This window comes from Cephus cinctus, unplaced genomic scaffold (genome assembly GCF_000341935.2).
Source record: "Cephus cinctus unplaced genomic scaffold, Ccin1 Ccin1_scaffold0132, whole genome shotgun sequence".
Classification (NCBI taxonomy): domain Eukaryota; kingdom Metazoa; phylum Arthropoda; class Insecta; order Hymenoptera; family Cephidae; genus Cephus; species Cephus cinctus.
Genome location: NW_014332865.1, coordinates 328181 through 347731, shown reverse-complemented (window position 1 = coordinate 347731; position 19551 = coordinate 328181). Strand labels below are relative to the sequence as shown.

The 19551-nt window shown below is 39.9% G+C and overlaps 4 protein-coding genes across 10 annotated transcripts in view; 1 reads left to right on the top strand and 3 right to left on the bottom strand.

Annotated features, from left to right (window-relative positions):
* Window positions 1-834, bottom strand: part of LOC107263068 (dedicator of cytokinesis protein 1) — a 13084-nt gene extending 12250 nt beyond the window's left edge. For 3 of the 6 annotated variants that reach the window (XM_015729889.2, XM_015729892.2, XM_015729890.2), the window contains exon 1: window positions 559-830. In XM_015729889.2, coding sequence (XP_015585375.1) covers window positions 559-817 — 259 coding nt within the window. In that variant the 5' untranslated portion in view covers window positions 818-830. Of the gene's footprint in view, window positions 1-558 lie in introns of all 6 variants that reach the window. The other 3 variants (XM_025080534.1, XM_015729893.2, XM_015729891.2) reach the window with 2 other exon arrangements.
* Window positions 835-5237: 4403 nt separating this feature from the next.
* On the top strand, window positions 5238-6238 carry LOC107263006. Its single transcript, XM_025080487.1, has 4 exons — window positions 5238-5404; window positions 5482-5729; window positions 5806-5874; window positions 5973-6238. Exons 1-4 carry the CDS (start codon window positions 5269-5271, stop codon window positions 6189-6191), a joined length of 672 nt encoding a protein of 223 aa, XP_024936255.1. The 5' UTR covers window positions 5238-5268; the 3' UTR covers window positions 6192-6238.
* Window positions 6239-6602: 364 nt separating this feature from the next.
* On the bottom strand, window positions 6603-10556 carry LOC107263076. Its single transcript, XM_015729902.2, has 2 exons — window positions 8262-10556; window positions 6603-8190 (listed from the first exon to the last, which is right to left on the bottom strand). Exon 2 carries the CDS (start codon window positions 8055-8057, stop codon window positions 6612-6614), a length of 1446 nt encoding a protein of 481 aa, XP_015585388.1. The 5' UTR covers window positions 8058-8190; window positions 8262-10556; the 3' UTR covers window positions 6603-6611.
* A 195-nt stretch (window positions 10557-10751) lies between these two features.
* LOC107263069 lies at window positions 10752-19433 on the bottom strand. 2 transcript variants are annotated; one of them, XM_015729894.2, is made up of 11 exons: window positions 19251-19433; window positions 18427-18468; window positions 18229-18329; window positions 16607-16694; window positions 16414-16477; window positions 16116-16336; window positions 15903-16043; window positions 15658-15819; window positions 15330-15515; window positions 15166-15231; window positions 10752-14190 (listed from the first exon to the last, which is right to left on the bottom strand). In XM_015729894.2, the coding sequence occupies exons 1-11, from the start codon at window positions 19308-19310 to the stop codon at window positions 12556-12558; spliced, it is 2766 nt and encodes a 921-aa protein (XP_015585380.1). In that variant the 5' UTR covers window positions 19311-19433; the 3' UTR covers window positions 10752-12555. The 2 variants fall into 2 exon arrangements, with proteins under 2 accessions (XP_015585380.1, XP_024936249.1); XM_025080481.1 differs by lacking the exons at window positions 18427-18468; window positions 19251-19433 and having other exon boundaries at window positions 16607-17908.
* Window positions 19434-19551: the final 118 nt, after the last annotated feature.

Genomic DNA, 19551 nt, shown 5'->3' with positions numbered 1-19551 from the left:
GGGGGGGGGGGGGCATGCATAAACTCTACTAAAGCATTTCAAAATATTAATATTTTTGTATTCCTGTTTCGGAATAAATGATCTTCCGATATTGTTTAATCGCCTAGGTTATGCAGTAAAACTCCACATAACTTGACAGTCCATAAAAAAAAATGCAAAGAGAATTGATGGAATGAATCATTTGCAAGAATCTGAGTCACTACAAATGTTCATTGCAAATTGGAGAGATCATGTACAACAAAGGTATCGAAGAACAAGGTAGCAATTGGGCAAGGAATTTACGATGACCTAAATACTATCATCAATTAAATTCCCCTGCCTGAACGTGTTCATAATAATAAATAGTTGATAAAGTCTACGTCAGGCAGTAATTAGTTCTCCTTGGCAAAACATTACTAGATTTCCATAAAAATATAGGGCTTCTACATTAGTGGAAGCGTACCCGCGTGCTCTGGGCAATTAAAATTGAATTATCTGGTCCCGCAGGGCACCTCCCAGGATGTGGGAGAATCTATCTACACTTACAGAGTAAATAAAGACTCGAAATGATTTGCTCACCTACGCCCAGATGTTCCTTTAGCTTTTTCCACGTAACCGTCATTTTGACTGTACGCTCAACACATTTATATACAGTAATTACATTGCAATTTGCACTGGAAAAGTGCGAAGAAAATGTTGTTGTTTTATCTCGACATTTAACAACTGTCCCCCCGAAGCAGGATGCTACGTCTACATTGGCGCAACTCTCGGGGGCCTCAAACTCCACTGAACTCCAGCAGCGAACCAGAAACACCAGAAAGCACCCATTGGCGTCCATTAGCCTCCATCGCTGCGGGCCCTAGTCGGTACGTTCGGCATACTGACATTCACTCTTTGGATTCTGTTGATCCGTTTGATTTTATTGAAAGACTGACGTTTTCCTTTCGATAGCGTTATTACTTAATTATGAAAATTAGTTCAAATTTGCCATTAAAATTCTAATCGTATTTACAGAGTTCCTTCATGTAGGTATAGTCTGTTGAATGAACAGAGGGCAAGACTTACGTAGATGAAGCAATCGCGGAGATCATTCCTCCTTGCTGTTAGAAAATCTTATACGTTTATCTGAAGTGCATGTTGTATCCTGAGAAATCTAATATCCTGGCACGAACGTGGATGGTAAATGTGATATTATGCAAAACGTTACTTATGTAAGGTAAAGCCTCTCGCAGATTATCTATTAGATGATACGAGACAGTTACAGAGGTGAAGACTGGAAGTTATTTCTTGGAAAAATATTGTTGTGCAACTGTACAATGGAAGGTTCTAATAAAATTCCATGAGACGAAGAAAAGAACGAGTCACTTGAGGGCACTTGGCCGTCTATAAGGGCATAAAGCCAAAAAGGAATAAGAAGAAGAAGGAAGAGGGAAAAAGAATAAAAAAATGAGTTGCACAGAAATATTGAAAATTCGAAAGATTGTATAAAGCTTTCAGAATATTACTAAATATTAATGGATCTTGATTTACTTTCAAAATTTATTCAAAATATAAAATTGAGGATATATCAAAATCTCGCAGAATATACGGAGTAGATAAAAATTGAATTGAAACTGTAGAATATCGAAAATAAATTACGTTCAAATTGAAATATTAATAAATTAGGTACTTGGAACATTAAAATAATTAATTAAATCAATAAAAATAAAGTAAAATATTAACACTTAGAAATCGGAAATTCTGGCCAAGCATATTTAGAAATACTGGAAGTTGCCCAAAATTGTGTGCGCGCATATTCGTCGCGCAGGACTCGGTGAGCCGTAGCAGGCGGATGGTGGGGGGCGCTCGAGGCAGGGCCCGGACTCGGAGCGCTCATTCTTCCTCGAGCCGGTCTCCTATACTGGTCTCTTGGAAATACCCCTCATATTCATTTCCAACCTTCTTCTATTTCAATAGTTATTTCTTCTTTACTTCCTTATTTCTTTATATTTCATTCTTTACTTTCTTATTTATCTCTTTCCTTATTTCTTCTCAACTTTCATAATTCTATTCCTTACTTTTCTACTTCTTCACTTCATTTCTATATTCATTTCTTTCTTATTTTCACTTTTATCATTTATTTCTTATTATCTTATTCTCACTTCTTTATTTCTATATCCATTTCCAACTTTCTTCTTCTTCTATATTTATTTCTTCTTTAATTCCTTATTTCCTTATCTTTTATTCACTTGTTCCCTCAGTCATAAACATCTCTCTTCTTCACTCTTTCTTTTTAACAATGTTCCTCTTTTCCCCTTCAACAACATCACCCTTGGCTGCTGCCACCAAACATTTATATTCTATTTTCGAATCTCCTTATTCTTCCTATGTCTTCCTAGTATATTCTTAAAAACTAAGTTTTTAAAATGTAATTTGGAAAAAGAAAAGTCCAAAGTGATAACGCATGTAACATAATACACGTATATTATATTGTAGTGATATATGTATTATATTTCTAATGGTACTGTTATTGTTAATCTTTCGCATGCCATATACTGTATACGTATACTGTATCATTATTGTATTTGCCCAATAAATTATCATGTAACACATACATCTTTCGAATCTCCTATTCCTTCTTATATCTCCACCACTCTCCTCCTAATATATCCTTAAAAATTAAGTTCTTAAAATGTCTTTTCAAAAAAGAAAAGTCCAAAGTGGTAGCACATGTAACATACCACACGTATATTATATTGCAGTGATATATGTAATACATCTTTAATGGTACTGTTATTGTTAAAATTTCGCAAGCCATATACGATGTATGTACATCTGTACTTTGTATACTGTATCATTATTGCATATGTTGAATAAATTATCTTTAAACACTTATACACGTTGATATTCTTTTACCGTATGCGAATATCCCAGAGTACGAATGAGTTCTGTCTCTTTCTTACACTCCTCCGTCCTAACAGCATCCTTCTCCTTCTCCTCCAACCTTACGCTTTACACCCCTTTTCGGCTATGCTGCAGTTTCTCTGCCATTACTTTCACTCGATCTGCAAGTTGCAAAAAGTAAAGGGATTTTTTGAAAGTGCCCTATCGCAGTTTCATCTGTACCAGCCTGATACAGCTGAGTTTCGAATTACTTTCGGAATTATTTTATTCGAGAAAGTTCACTCGTTCTCTCAGAGATGGCGCCACATATCATGCCCAGGAGGTGCTGCCCTCTTATCGGCGAAAATTCGAACTAATGCGAATTCTTTAATAAGATTTACTCATTGAAATTTCGACGATGGGATTTTTAAATTGAATTCGGAATTATTTTATCGGAGAAAGTTCACTCGTTCTCTCAGAGATGGCGCCACATATCATGCCCAGGGGGTGCTGCCCTCTTAGCGGCGAAAATTCGAACTAATGGAAATCCTTTACTATGAATGCTTGATAATTTCAAAATTCAAAAAAAAGTGTGCGAGTACCAAAAAGTAAAGCAATTTTTTTAAAGTTGCCCTATCGCAATCTAACCTGTACTAGCCTCTTCTATGAAGTATTCTGACTTTCTGCATTAAGAGATCTTTCAAAATTTCAAGGAAAAAGCCCTAAACCAAGCCGTTTTCGAGATACAGCCTCCCAAAGGTGCAATTTCGAGTATTTTCAAAATTCAAAAAAAAGTGTGCGAGTACCAAAAAGTAAAGCAATTTTTTTAAAGTTGCCCTATCGCAATCTAACCTGTACTAGCCTCTTCTATGAAGTATTCTGACTTTCTGCATTAAGAGATCTTTCAAAATTTCAAGGAAAAAGCCCTAAACCAAGCCGTTTTCGAGATACAGCCTCTCAGAGGTGCAATTTCGAGAATTGAATTTCAAACTATATTAGGAGTAGGTGAAGGATGCAGTTAGGATGGAGGAGAGTAAGAGAGAGACAGAACTCATTCGTACTCTGGGATATTCGGATAGGGCAAAAGAATATCAACGTGTATAAGTGTTACAAGATAATTTATTCAACAAATGGAATAATGATACAGTATACGTATACAGTATATGGCTTGCGAAAGATTAACAATAACAGTACAATTAGAAATATAATACATATATCACTACAATATAATATACGTGTGATATGTTACATGCGCTACAACTTTGAACTTTTCCTTTTCCAAAGGACATTTTGAAAACTTTGTTTTTAAGGACATACTAGGAGGAGAGTGATGGAGATATAGGAAGGAATAGGAGATTCGAAAAGTGTATAAATGTTTTAAGTTAATTTATTTGACAAAAACAATAATGCTACAGTATAAAGTACAGATGTACATACATATGTTTTGCGAAATATTAGCAATAACAATATCATTAGAGATATATTAAATATATCAATGCAATATAATATACATGACATAGGAAAGAATAGGAGATTCGAAAATTGAGTAGAAACGTTTGGTGGCGGCAGAGAGGAAATTCTAAAGGTTGCTTTGGGACCAGCGATGAGTAGCGGAGAACCTCTGCCCGCCAAGCTATACGTTCGTGTTCACGTTTACGAGGCGATGATAAAAAAAAATGCTACTTCTACACTCGCCGCTACGATTTAGCACAAACGATTTAGCTAAAACGATAGCGTTGGGCACTCCCCTATTCGTCTCTGCGCCTAAAGCCGTAGCGTTAAGCATCTCCCTACTCATCTGTGTATTATACTTACCTGTATGGGCCCACACTTATAGGTATGTCGATGTAGTCGATGTGCCATGTACAGAAGACAGAACAGGAATGACGAAATTGGAAAAATTATTTGGTGGGGGTTGACCAATCATCTTCGTTCCGAAAATGTCAAACGACACCCGGGTACCCCATGTACCATATATTTCAGAAAACGGACAGACATTCTGACCTTAAAACTTCGATAAATGTTATGAATTCCAAATCTTTGTATTTCAATCTATACACAATATTGTGTCCTTATTATTGATTTTAATGAACGAAAATTGATTTTTATACTTTACGAATTTCCGTTTTTTCTTCTACATGGGGAACCCGTGCATCGTTTGACATTTTCCGAACAAAGACGATTGGTCAACCCCCACCAAACTACTTTCCGATTCCGTCGTTCCTGTTCTGTCTTCTATACATGAGACAGCACCCTTAGGACATCATTATTTGAACTGAATTTATGTAATCCTGGGTAATAGAATAACTATGGTTCAAATGTTCCAAGATGCTTTTCTGTTATTTTTATAATTTCTCGATTCGATATTATTACCCATAAAAACGTCTCATATTTTTTCAGGCTGAGTGTCAATTTCTCAAAATCATCATGTCATGTTGTTGCAACGCTGAGTATGAATCAGAAGCCAATAATGCTCTAGAGTTTGCAAAAATAACGAGTAGCGGTTTTGATCAGCAACGAACCATCGCTTATTATCCCGAGGAAGAGGAAGACGTTTATCAAAGTATTTATCACCTTTTTTCTCGTTTGTTCTTTCCAACCTGATTGATCATCGTGCAACGACATTGAATTTCCATACAGAATTTAATGACGACGAAGACTCTGGTAATTTTTTGACCGTACAGAAATCTCTTGGTGATGACAGGACCAGGAAAGATCATGACAATTTTAGGCACTTTGCGAATGGGCCTAATACGTTCCGAAGTTACGAGGATGAACCGAGTCCTTTAGAGAATGAGAATGATGAAGATATCACGGATATGGTTTTTGTCGACGGCAATGAAGCTGATCTCGAAGCTTGCGATGACGAAGATTGCTTAATGGAACGAGTCCGTTAATTATATGATGACACTTAATTATTTTTAACGAACTAGAAGAAGGAAAATCAGTGAATAATGTTATCAGGTTTGGTGGCTCGTGAAACCACCCTTCATTCCCAGCCATACACCAGTGGTGTCTGCAAGACGAGTACAAGTAAGAGATGAATATAAAAATTTATTAATTTTCCATCGTGCCCGTGTCATGTATTTTGTTAATTGTATACATGTCATTCTTTTCACGGGGGAGGAAAGGTCGTTAAAGAAAGATTGTCATCTATGGTGAAAAATTTGTCTACTGCACGAGACAAGTTGAACGAGCAGGTAGAAATGAATATGAAGCATCGTCCCAAAGTTGAAGGCGACCAATACGCAAGAATTGGTAACATCGAGCAGAAGTTGAGGCAATCGTGTCAAAAGGAGATTACAATCCCGGTAGCAATGTGCGCACGTAATCTTAGCGATTTATTATAAAACCAAAACCAAAAATTAGGAAAAAAAAATTATATCATTCAAACGAGTTCATGATTTCGGAGTTTAAGATCGTAAAGATTTTTTTTCCGGTAAATATTACATGTCAAAAAATAAATAAATTGCCATGGTTATCCTTTTTTTTTTCCAATAAAGTTATTTTGTGCACGGGTTCGGGCAAATTATTTATTATAGAAATATTAATTTGGACGTAGCGAAGGATAAAAGGAAACTGTTTCCGTTACGATATTTATAGTCATTATACGAGATACGAACATGGTGCTATAAAATTCAGATATATGGTATATGTGTATATAATACGGTAAGATTTTATGAAAAAAAAAAGTGTAAAAAAGTGAAGGACAGGATGTGACGGGTTTTTTCGTGAAATAGGCGTAAAAGTGAACGATCGAAAACGGTTAATTATTTACTGAAGCTCATGAGATCAAATTCAATGAGATCCGGTACATCTGGCTGACAGACCCAGGGATCATCGAGTTCCCAAAGATCCGGATGCAAACCTTCCCGTCCAGGAGGAGGACCAGCATACGCATTACTTTTGATACTTGGCGGATAGTTTTCCAGATCGAAAAATCTTTCGAGCTCATCAATTCCAATCCCCTCCCCCGGACGGGAGTATCGGTGCACAGGATTTGGCAAACAAGTGTTCCTTCTAGGTGGACACGTAGGCACCACGACGGGATCGGGTTCTTCATCCTCCTCACAAGATGGGTCGCTGTCGTATAGATACTCTGGCGCCGCAGGAAGCTCAAACTCATTGTCGTCCGGAAGAAGCTGGTTTTCTACTGTGGCGAAATCTCTCTCCATTTGTTGCTGTACTTCCCTCTGCTTCATTTCGGCTTCCATTCTGAGCCTATGTTCTCTGGCTGCTATAATCGCCGGATTATCGTCTTTGCCATACTTTGGCCGTAAATACTCGTGATCGATATCCGGAAGTTTGTAAATGACTCTTTCCTCTTGAGGCATCGATCTGGCCATAGATGCCTGCTCTGCCATCTGCGCAGTATTGCTGCCGATGTTGGCAACAGCCATCACCAGATCTCGCCTGGCTTGATGCATTTCGCTCAATTTCTCCTGTACAGCAGCGGCCTCCACGGCGTCCTGCTCGTCCAGACTCTGGTTGATCATCTGCATGGAGCGATGAGCAGCGGATGCACCAGCGGATGCACCACCGCCCCTACCCTGATTAATACTGACAATCGTAGTACAATTCTCATTTATGGTACCAGCAGGTATGACTATGCTATCGACGGGACCATCGCCGACCGGGTCAGCCTGAACCACATCGGCATTCATACGTTTGGCTAATTGACAAGTCTTGGCTGGAACACCCTGGGCTCCTGGACTCTTAGCGGTAGCCTTCTGACCCATCATCATTTTCTGCATCGCCTTGCTCCTCGGGGACATTTCCCGTTGAGAAGGCGGTGCTTCCCATTGAGGTTGTTCCCGCGCTCGTGGCGGACATGGGGATTTCTTTCTAGCCGGTCTCTCCTTGCCAAATCGTGCATCCCCGCCGAGCGGAGCAGCTTTTCGCTTAGTTTTCTGCCGAGCGACTGTGTCGTCGCATCTTTTATCTAATTCGCTTTGAAATTTCTTTGCGTGCTGCATTCGTGCCAGCATAGCCTTAGTCAGGCCTGGTTTTCTAAAATCTATTTTCTTTGGCGATGGTGGTGCTGCAACTTTTCTTGATAATTTCGGTACTCGCGGCTTTTTTGATGGACATCCTGCACCGGGCTGTTGTGCCACATTCTGCTGTATCGTGTCTCTGACAACGGCCGACGATTTAGCCTGTCGCATCAGCTGTGTTCTGGTGACTGACGGACCTGCCCTGCCAGCTCTACCTGCCATTCTGTCAGAGTCGGAGGATTTACTGTTGCGGTTGATCTACCTCGCGGGCGGAAGGATTTTCTGACCCACGAGATGTATTTCTGTATTTGGTTGTAGTGTGCTCAAGCAGCTGATGACTTCATGATTCGGTACTCTGAAATTAAAGTTCATTACGATCAAGAGATACGAGTCTTTTTATTTCTTCAAGGATTACGAGATACTTACGAGAATTTTGAATGGTTGATGGGCCTAGAGTTCCATTGAGGTAGTTTGACAGTTATAGCGATTGTTTTCGAAAAATCGAAAAAGGGGTCGCCGGTTTTTGTTAAACAACAAAAAGAATGATTATAGCGACTTGAGTAGTCCTAGAAAATAGTAAAACTTAAGGGCAGATTTCACGAATTCATCCACTTTGACGAGTATACAGGATGCGCTTTAAAGATATCTTTATTTTTCTTCATTTAAATTCAAGGGCGAACGAATATTCGCTGCCGGAATATACATACATTAATGTCTTGATAATATCGACTGTGGGATAATAACTTAATTTTTGTATCTAATGACTAGTACACGTAGTAGGTACATCACAATCTATTTTACGCCCGGCTTAAAGACTGATAAAAATTACTTTAAAAATCAAGTTTACCCCGTAAGGGCCTAGCAGCTCCATTACAAACTATTTCCCGTAATAGAACATGCTGTTAACCATAATAATTTGCTGAAATTCAACGTATCGTCTTGATGTAAGGTACCAGCAGTATAGCAGCAGTACAAAATATAAGTACATTTATGTTTATAAAAGTACAACACTCATTTGCCAATATGTATAATACGACAAAACGATTTCCTCTTCTCGATACACGCCACAGTCGTCCGCAGAACATTATATATCTGGATCTTATAGTTATTTTAAATATTTCGAAAATTTCGATATTAGCTTCACAATAATAACCTTTAAAAATCTAGCAAATAAAATTTCATTGCTAAATTGTAAGATGCAATAGCACATTTTGGTTGATTAGAACACTCTCCCCCCCGCCCCCCCCTCCATTGGACATAGTATCATAATCCTCATCCTCGTGTCACACAATAGTATAATATTTATGCTAATGTATACATTACGTTAAAACTTAATATAACGACTAATTCTCAGGGAATGGTTCATAATCATTGACATATACTTCACAAGTAAAGAAAAATTTTTGCAGGACTATTCGGTTCAAATTTGATAAAATTCTCATGTAATCACTTTGTTTACCTAATCAACATTTGCCAAATTTAATTGCCGATGCCCAGTAAAAAATTGTGTAAATACCAAGTACATAGACGTATGTCGAGGTTCAATAAACATTGAAAATAAAGAATGGTCTCCCTGTTGGCTATGGAACGATTGGCGAATGGTGCTTAAGCAAAAGCATCGCATATGACAGCTGTCAAAACCGACTGGCGAATTTAAAGCGAATAGCTCTCCATATACCACGTGGTATCAATAATGTTAATCCTCAACTGAAATGGTCCCAAGAGACCGTTGTTCCAGTCCGATCGGACAGAACAATTCTGGAAGGTTTTGTCTTATCGTTAGACTTTCAGGCTCGATGGAACGGATTGAAAGGTCTTCCGAGTTGTACTCGGATTTTGTATAATTCCTTTTTACGATTAGCAATTTAAACGCTGCGAATAAAGGAATCCATTAGCGATGGTAGCAATGATTCTCTGGACCATAAGAACATCTCATAGGCCAAGGATGAACCTCGGCCTGGGAACACGTAGTCCAGATTCTGTGGATATTTCTTTGAAAAAGATCTGACTCGTAGAGTGGGATCCTTCGGAAGTGCACAGAGCATAGGAACACCCAGACATTTAGAATATTGAAAGATTTCCATTGGCGTATGGTGAGATTGAAATTGTACGTCCTAAGACCGTTAAGAGAATTAGTGAAATGTCCATTAAATATCAAACCGTCGTCTCACGGAAGATCTTGACCGGCGAGTCGGCGTGTTTTATATGGATGTAACGCGTTATCGTGGCTGTACCGTTATTGTAGACATCCTGCGGACTCACCAGATTCGTCGAATTCCTCCTCAACGTCTCCTCCACGTGATTCATCTCCTTCGTGTCTGAACCAGTCAACAATTCATTCATTTTTCTTTATTAACGGTTAAAGGCCAAATTAGTTTACGACATATACTCTCGACGCAATGACAGATCACAGTATTGACAGATTCTTGATTTTTCAGAGGAAAATATTTGCTCGCTATCATTAATATTTACCTGGATCTGTCGTTACTGCGATAGCGCTATATATTATGTTTGTGTGCATGTGTGTGAATAGCAGATTACACTGAAAAGTAACGTGCAGGGAATTGTGGAAGTAAAATCGAAAATACGAAGGAAAACGAAAAGTCACAGTAACAGTAGTAGCAGTAGTGGTATTAAGCAAAACTGAATAATTACCTCGGTCAAAAATGCGAGAAAAATGTAAAACGACATCCATTAGCAGTAACAATGGCGACAATCTATACAAACCGTAAATAGTGCTTTGTTAGTAGGTTGAGAAATCCATGTGGGATAAGACAGTAACGTGGTAGAAAACTGAAAACGTGAACCTAAAAAAAATACTCTAATCGTTTTTGCGTACTTTGCAAACAGCACGTGTATAGAAAATTCCCGAAAAAAAAAGAAAAAAGGATTGCAAATAAAGAAGCAGTCTCGGTATCTAGAAAAAAAATATTCGTTTATATTTACAAAAATATGTATGTGTATATATGCAAAGATATATATACGTATAATGTAACCGATAAGAGATTATGTACAGGTGCTTCACTGATCATATCTTTAATGTTCGACGTAAGTTAATTTCTAGTCGTAATATGACTAATATAGAGACAACACGTACACCGAAAACCCTGGATTTTAGAGCTTCGGCAAAATCATTGTGTTACTAAAACCTAATATGGCAATTTCTAATGCGACGAACGACGCCTGGTCAATAGTTTTCACGCGTATTCTCGCTGCAATGATAAATCCAAATCCTCCAATTATTTCACGTCAACTTTTCGTTGCGTAACGAAGAAGACAAATGAAATGAGGAGGTAGGATGTTGAGTAAAAATACCGAGGGACGTGCAACACCATGGTTTTTTCTTAAAATTTATGAAAATCTTCTTTTTAAGCTCGTCGATCCTGCGTATACGGGGAGAAGAGATTCGTCAGCGTTGGCGAATTTCCATATTTTTTTTTTTTTTTCTAGCGAAAACGTATTAATGAGCATCGTTACTAAATTAACCGTCTCTATACGTATTTGTTTGTACATAATATGGAAAATGCATGACATTCAGGTAAAGCATATTTTGCAGGGACCGTTCAAGAGTTTGCAATTTGCGCCTGTGGAAACAAGATTAGAGATTGGCTCGATCAATTGACCAAATGTATTTCAAATTGCATAAGCCCAAAATGAGCGCAACGCAAATGCCGAACGGTAGCTATAGTCTTGCAATAGATGAAACAGTTCGTCCTTGAAGGGCGAACCTAATGAGAAATTTGGCGTCGTGTTCGGGATACCGGAAACTCTGGAGACGTTGAATCCGCTCGGTAGAGTCTAAACCGACATACATTTTTAAATGGCAAACTTAACTTTAACATGGATGATTGTGACGCGGTATATAAATTAATAACATCATTCTGTCTAATACGATAATCTAACTTTGGCAGTTGAGTTGAAGTACCAGGCGATAAACTATCCTGGCATAACGTACGTACGACATCAGTGGCGTTTCCGGTCAGTCGCAGAAGTCATAGAGACGAAAAGAAGAATGTTGCGGTGCAACGAATGGACTTGATAAGTACGTGGACTCTGCGGCGCGGGCATCGTCGCCGCCTATGTGATTAGGCAGGAGGCACAAAAGGCACGCAGCTACGTCAGGCAGATCAGGCTAATCAGGCTAATCAGCCAGATCAGCCAGTAAGAGAATAGCGCAAGTTCTTGAGCTGCGACCGAACGTAAACGTCACCAACGCCGTTGCGATAGATTCTACAATTCTACAATTCTACAATTCTACAATTCTACAATTCTACAATACAATAATAAGCTCTAAGTGACGCAATTAAAGATAAGGTAACGAAATAACGTGTAACATAGTTCCTCTCTATAGGAATCATTCGCGTTAAAATACGCCATGCAAGCAGCACGTCAATCGCTCGTTCGTTAATTCCGCTACAGAATACGTATAATATGTTTTTGATTGGTGTATCATGCGCACGCGTACCAAAGGCAATTAATTCATTACCGTGGGCATATCGTGTCGCAAGCGCAAAAAGTCAATTGGATAATACTAAACTTTCTTAACGGCCTCGAAGCGGAGACGTCCTCGACGTTACGTGCCGATTACGATTCCGTTATGGGAAATCAAATACAAGGATTTCAAATTCTCCTGGGTAGGTTCCATTATTCAAAAGAATCGGCAATAATAGAGATTCGAGATAATCGACGTAACGACATAAATGATACGTCAATAGGTAAATCATGAGACGATGCAGCAACACTTCTGGCATCTGCCTTTGTTCTTGGCAATGCCCTTCTTGTAACTCTCTGTTACTTCGTAAGCCTTTAGCTTCAGCTTCGCGTTCCCAGGATTCTCGCTGGCGTCTTGACTCTGAATGGAGTTGCTTCTCGTTGTAGCCTTCGAAGCGAGCATTTCCTGCCTGCTGTCGGATCTCAGGACTTCTATCTCGTTGGCCGTTGCTTTGCGAGTACAGCTCTTCGGACTCTCCTTTATCAGGGCGCTCTTGCAAGCGTTCGTTTGATAACTTTTTGGTATATCATTGGCCTCTGCGTGATCTTCGTCAGTCGAGTTCTTCGCTAAGATTTCTCCTTCTTTCGCACCTACACGATGATCCTTTTCATTCGAATCTTCGCTGTTAAGCAATTTTTGGACAGTCTCATTATCCTCCGGAACTCCATCGGGCAGATCCAGAATAATATGTTTAGTGCCAGAATTCTCCACACGATACTCCCTCGTTTCCACCGCGGTATCCTTGGATGCATTTTCATTCCCGACATCCTCGGGAAGACTTTGCTTCGTACGGAAACTTTGAGTGAACCGTGTGTCTATCGACTGGATTCTTTTCTCCTGGACCCTTACCTCCTCCATTATGCTCTTCGATATTAATTCCTCTTCGTGCGAATCCTTCGTTAAATCCGCCTCGATACTCTCTGCCTTGTCGTCGGTATTTGTGCTGAGTTTCTCGCTCTCTTCGTCAATTTTATTGCAAATTTCGTCAGACTTCTCGAGAGAGGAACCGTCTCCGCTTATGGTCTTTGTTCGATGATCAGAGTAAGTGCTCAGTCGGTTATCCGAGTAGGTGCTGTGCCTGTCGTCGTGCAAATGCACAGAACTCTCGTTCGACTCGAAATTACTTGCATTGATAATGGCTATGCGTGGTATTATCAGATCGGACGGTAGACCCTCGGTCCCTTCGTTACCTTCGACGGGACTCGAGCGGGATGATCTCTGGCCGAAATGGGTAAACGAGTGATATCCTTGCTTTCCTCCACCTTGAATCCACGCTTGAGTCAGGAGGTGCGACCTCTGCCAGGATACGTCGCTGTTACTCCTATTCTTCCTCAGGCCTCTCTGTTGCTCCTCCTTATCCGGCCAAGTATGAAGATGACACTCGCTGGGACTTCTTTTGATATCCATGCTCTCGAATTCGTAATCCACAGAGTTCCGGTTCTTAGAGCGTGCGATGAGTTCCAGTTTGGACTTTAGCAGAGCCGGCGAGACCGCTCTGTCGATTCGCTTTGTATTGCTGCTCGCCGCTGCGATCCGAAGGATCGACCTGGCGTCGCCATGGCTATCTAAATTGTCTAAATCTACGTCGGGAACCTCACCGGAAACTATTATCGCATTGGGACTCGGACTATCCATGCTATCCGGAGTGTAAGGGTCATGCTTAATGGGTACTGCGTGCAAAAGATTAGACGAACGGTCGACAGACAGTGCGCGAACGCCAGCGCAACTACGATAATCAGGCAACATGGACAACAACTCGAGGTAATTGTCGGGCACTCGAAAGCAAAACTCGGGTGCGTTTGGCAAGCGGCAGCAGTTTCTCATACCTGCGTCCGAGGCGAGCACAGCCCTCAGGAAGACGGGCTGGAAACGGTAAAACAAACGGACGACCGTCATATAATGATGTTGCGTTGTGCTCAAGTAGAATATCCTAGGAGGACAACACTGGACAGGGACTCTTCACGCACTCTCAAGATATTTTTATGCCCTCGTCCAGTCTCCTAGGATATTCTTTGAGGCATTCTTCAATGTCTCTGCGACACAGTGTTCTCCTATCGACTGCTAGCAATGGACAAAGGGGTACTTTGTATTCTGTATAATGTTGCTTCGAAGGCGAATAGGTGCAGAGGACGATAATCAGAAGAAGGTATCGTGGAAACATTGGGTTACTGGTAATTCGTGCCGAATAGGGTTTCAATGTCTTCTGTCCGTGGCTCAGGCGACTTTTGCCTTGGAAAACTTCGCGGGGAATTGTATACACACTGTGTGCCTATGGTGACAGTGTAGTAATAGGTAAGGTGAAGTCACTGAATTCTAATGCGTTCGTTATTATGGTATTGCAAAAATCGGGTAGGATCACTTTGTACAAACTAAAGGGGAAACATGAAAATTGAGTTAAGTCAGAGAGAAAAAGAAAGACATCGAGGAAGCAGCCCGGCGCAAGGTACGCAACAGGTGGACCCAAATACTCGTTGCGCCAAGTCAAGAAAAATAAAGCTAGCGCGGACGAAAAAATGAGTAGGGGAAAAATATAGTAAGACTGGGGACAACACTGCACCGAGCAAGCCCCGATCAATCTATATACTTGAGATACCGAAATTAGGGGTTTTTGGAGGGAGAAAATCAAGACGAGAACAGACAGAGAAGTTTATAGATAGGTACCTTAGTGTTTAGAGATTCATTCGAAACTCCAGAAAAACAGGCTGCACCATAATCATTAAAAGAATGAATCATCATCAGCACGAGAATCAGGAAGCGTAAGTATATGTACCCAGTATTAAGTAAAAAAGAGACTAGTACCAGAAGACTGGTAGAAGACTGAGAGAAAGAGAGTCTTACCTTGTGATCGCCCATGCACGTCGCAGGACCAATTATGCCGTACTCCACCGCGTTTGATGTGGATATCTGTTAACATAGAAAAGAAACAAGGCGCTTCGTTAGTTGACCATCTCACTGGCAGACGAGTCGCGTCAACGAGGCCAATCAGGTGCAGCCTCACTTACATCTTGGACTAGTGTCTTTGCTGTTGGACTCAACAATACCCTGTCACACCATGCTGGTACTCGAGTCTTCATGTAATTAGTACCCCCCTTGATGTCTTCTTCAAAGGGATAACTTGGCACGAATTTTATTGGAAACTCGAACAACCTGCCGTCAAAGTCTTCTAATTCTCTGTCATACTCGCGTAACTGTACAGACATTTATAGTTTTGACGTGAATATCTTTATCGAAACACGATCGTAGCTATAGGATATTCTTAAATTCTACGTATCATCATTATTATTGTCGCGATCACATCGTATTCGAAGCAAAAGGTAGGCGCGTACTTACCCATTGACCGCTATTCTCAATAAAGACATGCTGGTGCTCGAAGTGCGAGAATTCCTTTTTTCCCAACGTGAGAATCAGATCATCTTCCTTGTTGCGAAACTGCAGTCTGGAAATGTTGCCTTTACTCGGCAGTTTGCTCTCCTCAGTATCTTCCGTTAGTTTCTGCATATTACAATGATGCCGTAACGTTGACAAAAGCTAAGCTTTTCTCCCACGGTTAACTATGATCGAGCTGTTCCTCTTACCTTTATCACACTGGCAGTGTCAGTCCTGAAATTAAAGTCTCCAAATAAGAAGTACGGTGCATTTGGATACTGGTCACTGTGAAACCTGTCCAACGTGTGCTCCAGTGCTCTCCTACGCGTTTTACTATACACTGAAGGAAACTGCAACATGACATTAATAATCTTATATTGTATTAATCGAAAAAGAATTGTGAAAACTTTGGTTCTACTTACTGTCTCCATTGCAACGAAGTTACTAGCGTCGTGAAACAAGTGAATATTTATGAGATCAACGACAGTTCCGCTAATGTTCCATCGCGTGCGTAGAAATCCTTTCCTGGACCATTTACATTCTGGAAAGAATTCCTGTGGGAATTTCGCCTTCTCCTTGGTCGTGACTGCCTCTATGTTGCCCGAGTGCACTTCCTTTCCATTGGCTGGTACGAAAGAACATTCTGAAATAACCAGTGGAATTTTGTCAAACAAGAAAAAAAAGAACTATACTCCTCATTAGTGTTCAGATGACACGTACCTTTGAAATCCCACAGTAATACGTCTTTTAAAGATTCATGTACAAAATAAAAATTTCCAAGTGCCTGCAATGACAATAATATTCTCGTCAATAATATGGCTCTCGAAAATGTCTCATTAAAAATCGTGAATTGTCATACAATTCGTCAATGAAAACGGAGAGAGAATGAAAGAGTTACGCTTGAATGTCTTACCGTGAAGTGCTCCGCTGATGAATAATCCTCATCTAGGAAGACTCTGACTTTGTCGAACAGCCTTAATTCTTCTGAAGACATTAGTAATCTGATAGGGAAAACAAAAAAAAAACAAAAGAAAAAACGAAGCAATGCATAGCTGATCGAAGGATGGATGAGCAAAGTGTTTAGCCTACTTATGCGCTGAAATCGTTAATCTCGCTGATCCCTTTCGTTATAAATTATTTTGTTTACAACCTTTTACCTTTTTTCCCTTGCATGCATTCGCATCGCATATCGAACCCTTTGAAGCGGAGTAGTCGACCATAAAGAAACACGTTATTATCTATTTTTACCCCTTTCTGCCACTTGTGCGTTAATTCCTGCATGCGACACTGTATGAAGTGAGTTTGCCACCTTTATCGTGACTATATTTACAGGACGCTATTCAATGAAGAGATACCAAGAGAATCGAGCGAAGCAGTTCTTCGATTTTCAACGTAAGTAGTAATAAGTTAAATACAACTGACGCATAGATATTGCTTCAAGGCTTTTATCGAAATTGATAAGCAACTCTTTGCAACATCTCAACTTTCTTCAGATTTCATAATTTCGAAGGATCGTTATATGCATTAATTTAATGCTAACAAATAGAGAGAGACTTTCTATAAATTTCAATATTCCGTGTGTGAATAAAAAAAAAAAATTTCATACATGTCAACACTTGGGATTCGTTTGCGACTTGGTATCTGAATTGTTTAATCAAGATACCGTAAATTATTTGTGTATTAATGGCAAGAGCTTTTCAAGGACCAAGAGCTAACTGCCTCGACTGCGCTGTGGATTCTTGGTTGCCGTGACGTAACCCCATGATTTCCTTCAATCATCAATGTCTCAAAAATTGAAATTTATTAAGCAAGGAAATGCGAAACGGAGAACTCATTATCCACCTTGGAATGTTAGAGCGAGAGTATGTGCACGTGTGTTCCTGACGATTCAATCAGGAAATGCACCTCAATGTTTTAAAATAAGCACAACCGTGTCAGCCAGGATATTCACCAATTGCGATGTAAGATTGAGTTTAATTGCATCAAAGTCTATAGTAAGCATTGATTACGAGAATAACGTAATATTAGCTGCATCCAGCGAGCGCAACGTATTGTATATCCTTTGTATTGATAAGAGACTCATAGACTCGGGAAGAAGATAAAATGCGAATATTGTCGGTTTCTCATTGGTTTCCAAAATCGTGACAGTTTCCTTAGTGTCAAATTGAGTTAGGGCGTAGACAAGTAAGGCCATTAGCAGAAACCCTAGAAGAAGCTTGACAAATAAAAATATCAGTCACGTATAAAATTGCACAGTCTACATTTTACAAGAAAAATGATCAAGATCATTATTGTCGGTGCTCAGTGAGCTGCAAAATGAAAGATGAGAATTTAATTCAGTCCAGTTATTAAAAAATTGACAATTAGGATCAATGGATCAATTCGCAGTTGTTAAGTATATACAGATTTAGCGCGATCTCATTTTCTAACGTCGCATACGGATGGTATCATTTTTAAATATTTTATTAATATAGATCTATGATAAACCGATTATATAAATGAAAAACGCTGAATAGATGTATGAGGAAGGCTTACCTAACAAAATATTCGACGTGCCTCATACTTTGCTCATAATTCTTTCCGCCGACTTCCTGGCAGTGAAGCGCTATAAATTTTGGATCCAGTCGTGATATTGTCTGAAAAAGAAGGTGATAAAAAAGAGAGAACGCCACGTGAATCTGGGACATATACGCTCATGTTGTGCAATATATGTACGGAGGGACTGATACTCACTGATAAAAACTCCTCTGTCCATATTTTCAGCATGACACTAGGCTGCAAAAAGAAACGAATTAGTGCCATTAATTTGCGCTCCACTTTTCCAATTCCAGCAACAACTATGCACGCACGCCCTGTCCTCAGACGGAGCTGCAACTAATATTGTATAAACGCATCGGCGCTTATGGCGTTTAATAATTACTATTTATAATAAATCATTAGCTATTTCTAAGCGCGATCAGCAGTGTCAAAAAAATCAAACGATTATTTCTTATTCCTTCGGTATACATCTCCTGACAAATTCTCAATTCCCAGCATAGTTACAAATTTATTAGTTTGCAAGAGGCATCTTTTAATTAGGGCAACAGCCTCGTCACTACGTTGGATTTTATGAAGATGAATACTACGTGCAAGGAGTCAATGGCTGCAAGTGTATTTTCATTCAAGGTGCAAGGTAGAAAAATTCTCCAATAACTAAAACGTAACGGACCGCTTAGCTGCTGAATATCGACAAAAATGTTTTCTGTTTTGCCATACATCTTATTGTAATGGGATTCTGTCATGACGCGTCAAAAATCTTGACGAAACAAATGAAGTCAATCAATATTGAATCAATGAGGGAAAAAAAATAAAAAGTTGTCATTTCATTTCGCAGAGAAAGCAAAAAATTAAACGGGGATTTTCATTGAAACTGTGAGAATGTTGCAATGATTCTTCTGATCTCAAGGATGCAATGAGGCGTTTAAATAGCCTGTCATTTATTGAAATATATACAATTGAAAAATAAAAAGGATCCCGCTACTAAATGAATTGGGAGTAAGGTAATGAAATATTTGTACCTCCTCGAAAATACTGCCGACGTTCGCCGTGATGAGGAGAACCGGGACGTTGCCTGCCATTTTTCGATGTTCTAGCGTAACTCGCAAGAATCACGAGGTGGCGGTGCGTAAGAGAAGTCTTCGAAGAAGAGCCGCCTGGAGTTCGGCCGTCCTGGCCCCGGGAGCGCGACAGTGGTATCGTGAGTGTGCGGTGTCACCCCGGTGCACGGCTCGTTATTACACCACCAGCACTGCACCGCGTACGAGGGTCGAAGCGCCAGTAGTAACACTAGGTCCAAGAGAAAGAACCGAACCCCTAACT

Bases quoted from the DNA above. Each gene is read 5' to 3' on its own strand.
- LOC107263006 (XM_025080487.1), top strand. From the start codon at position 5,269: ATGTCATGTTGTTGCAACGCTGAGTATGAATCAGAAGCCAATAATGCT. The intron at 5,730-5,805 runs GTCCGTTAATTA...TAATGTTATCAG, and splicing joins AAGATTGCTTAATGGAACGA to GTTTGGTGGCTCGTGAAACC. The intron at 5,875-5,972 runs GTAAGAGATGAA...GGGGGAGGAAAG, and splicing joins TGTCTGCAAGACGAGTACAA to GTCGTTAAAGAAAGATTGTC.
- LOC107263076 (XM_015729902.2), bottom strand. From the start codon at position 8,057: ATGGCAGGTAGAGCTGGCAGGGCAGGTCCGTCAGTCACCAGAACACAG.
- LOC107263069 (XM_015729894.2), bottom strand. From the start codon at position 19,310: ATGGCAGGCAACGTCCCGGTTCTCCTCATCACGGCGAACGTCGGCAGT. The intron at 18,469-19,250 runs GTACAAATATTT...TTCTTTTTGCAG, and splicing joins TCGGCAGTATTTTCGAGGAG to CCTAGTGTCATGCTGAAAAT. The intron at 16,044-16,115 runs GTAAGTAGAACC...GTCATGTTGCAG, and splicing joins ACTTCGTTGCAATGGAGACA to TTTCCTTCAGTGTATAGTAA.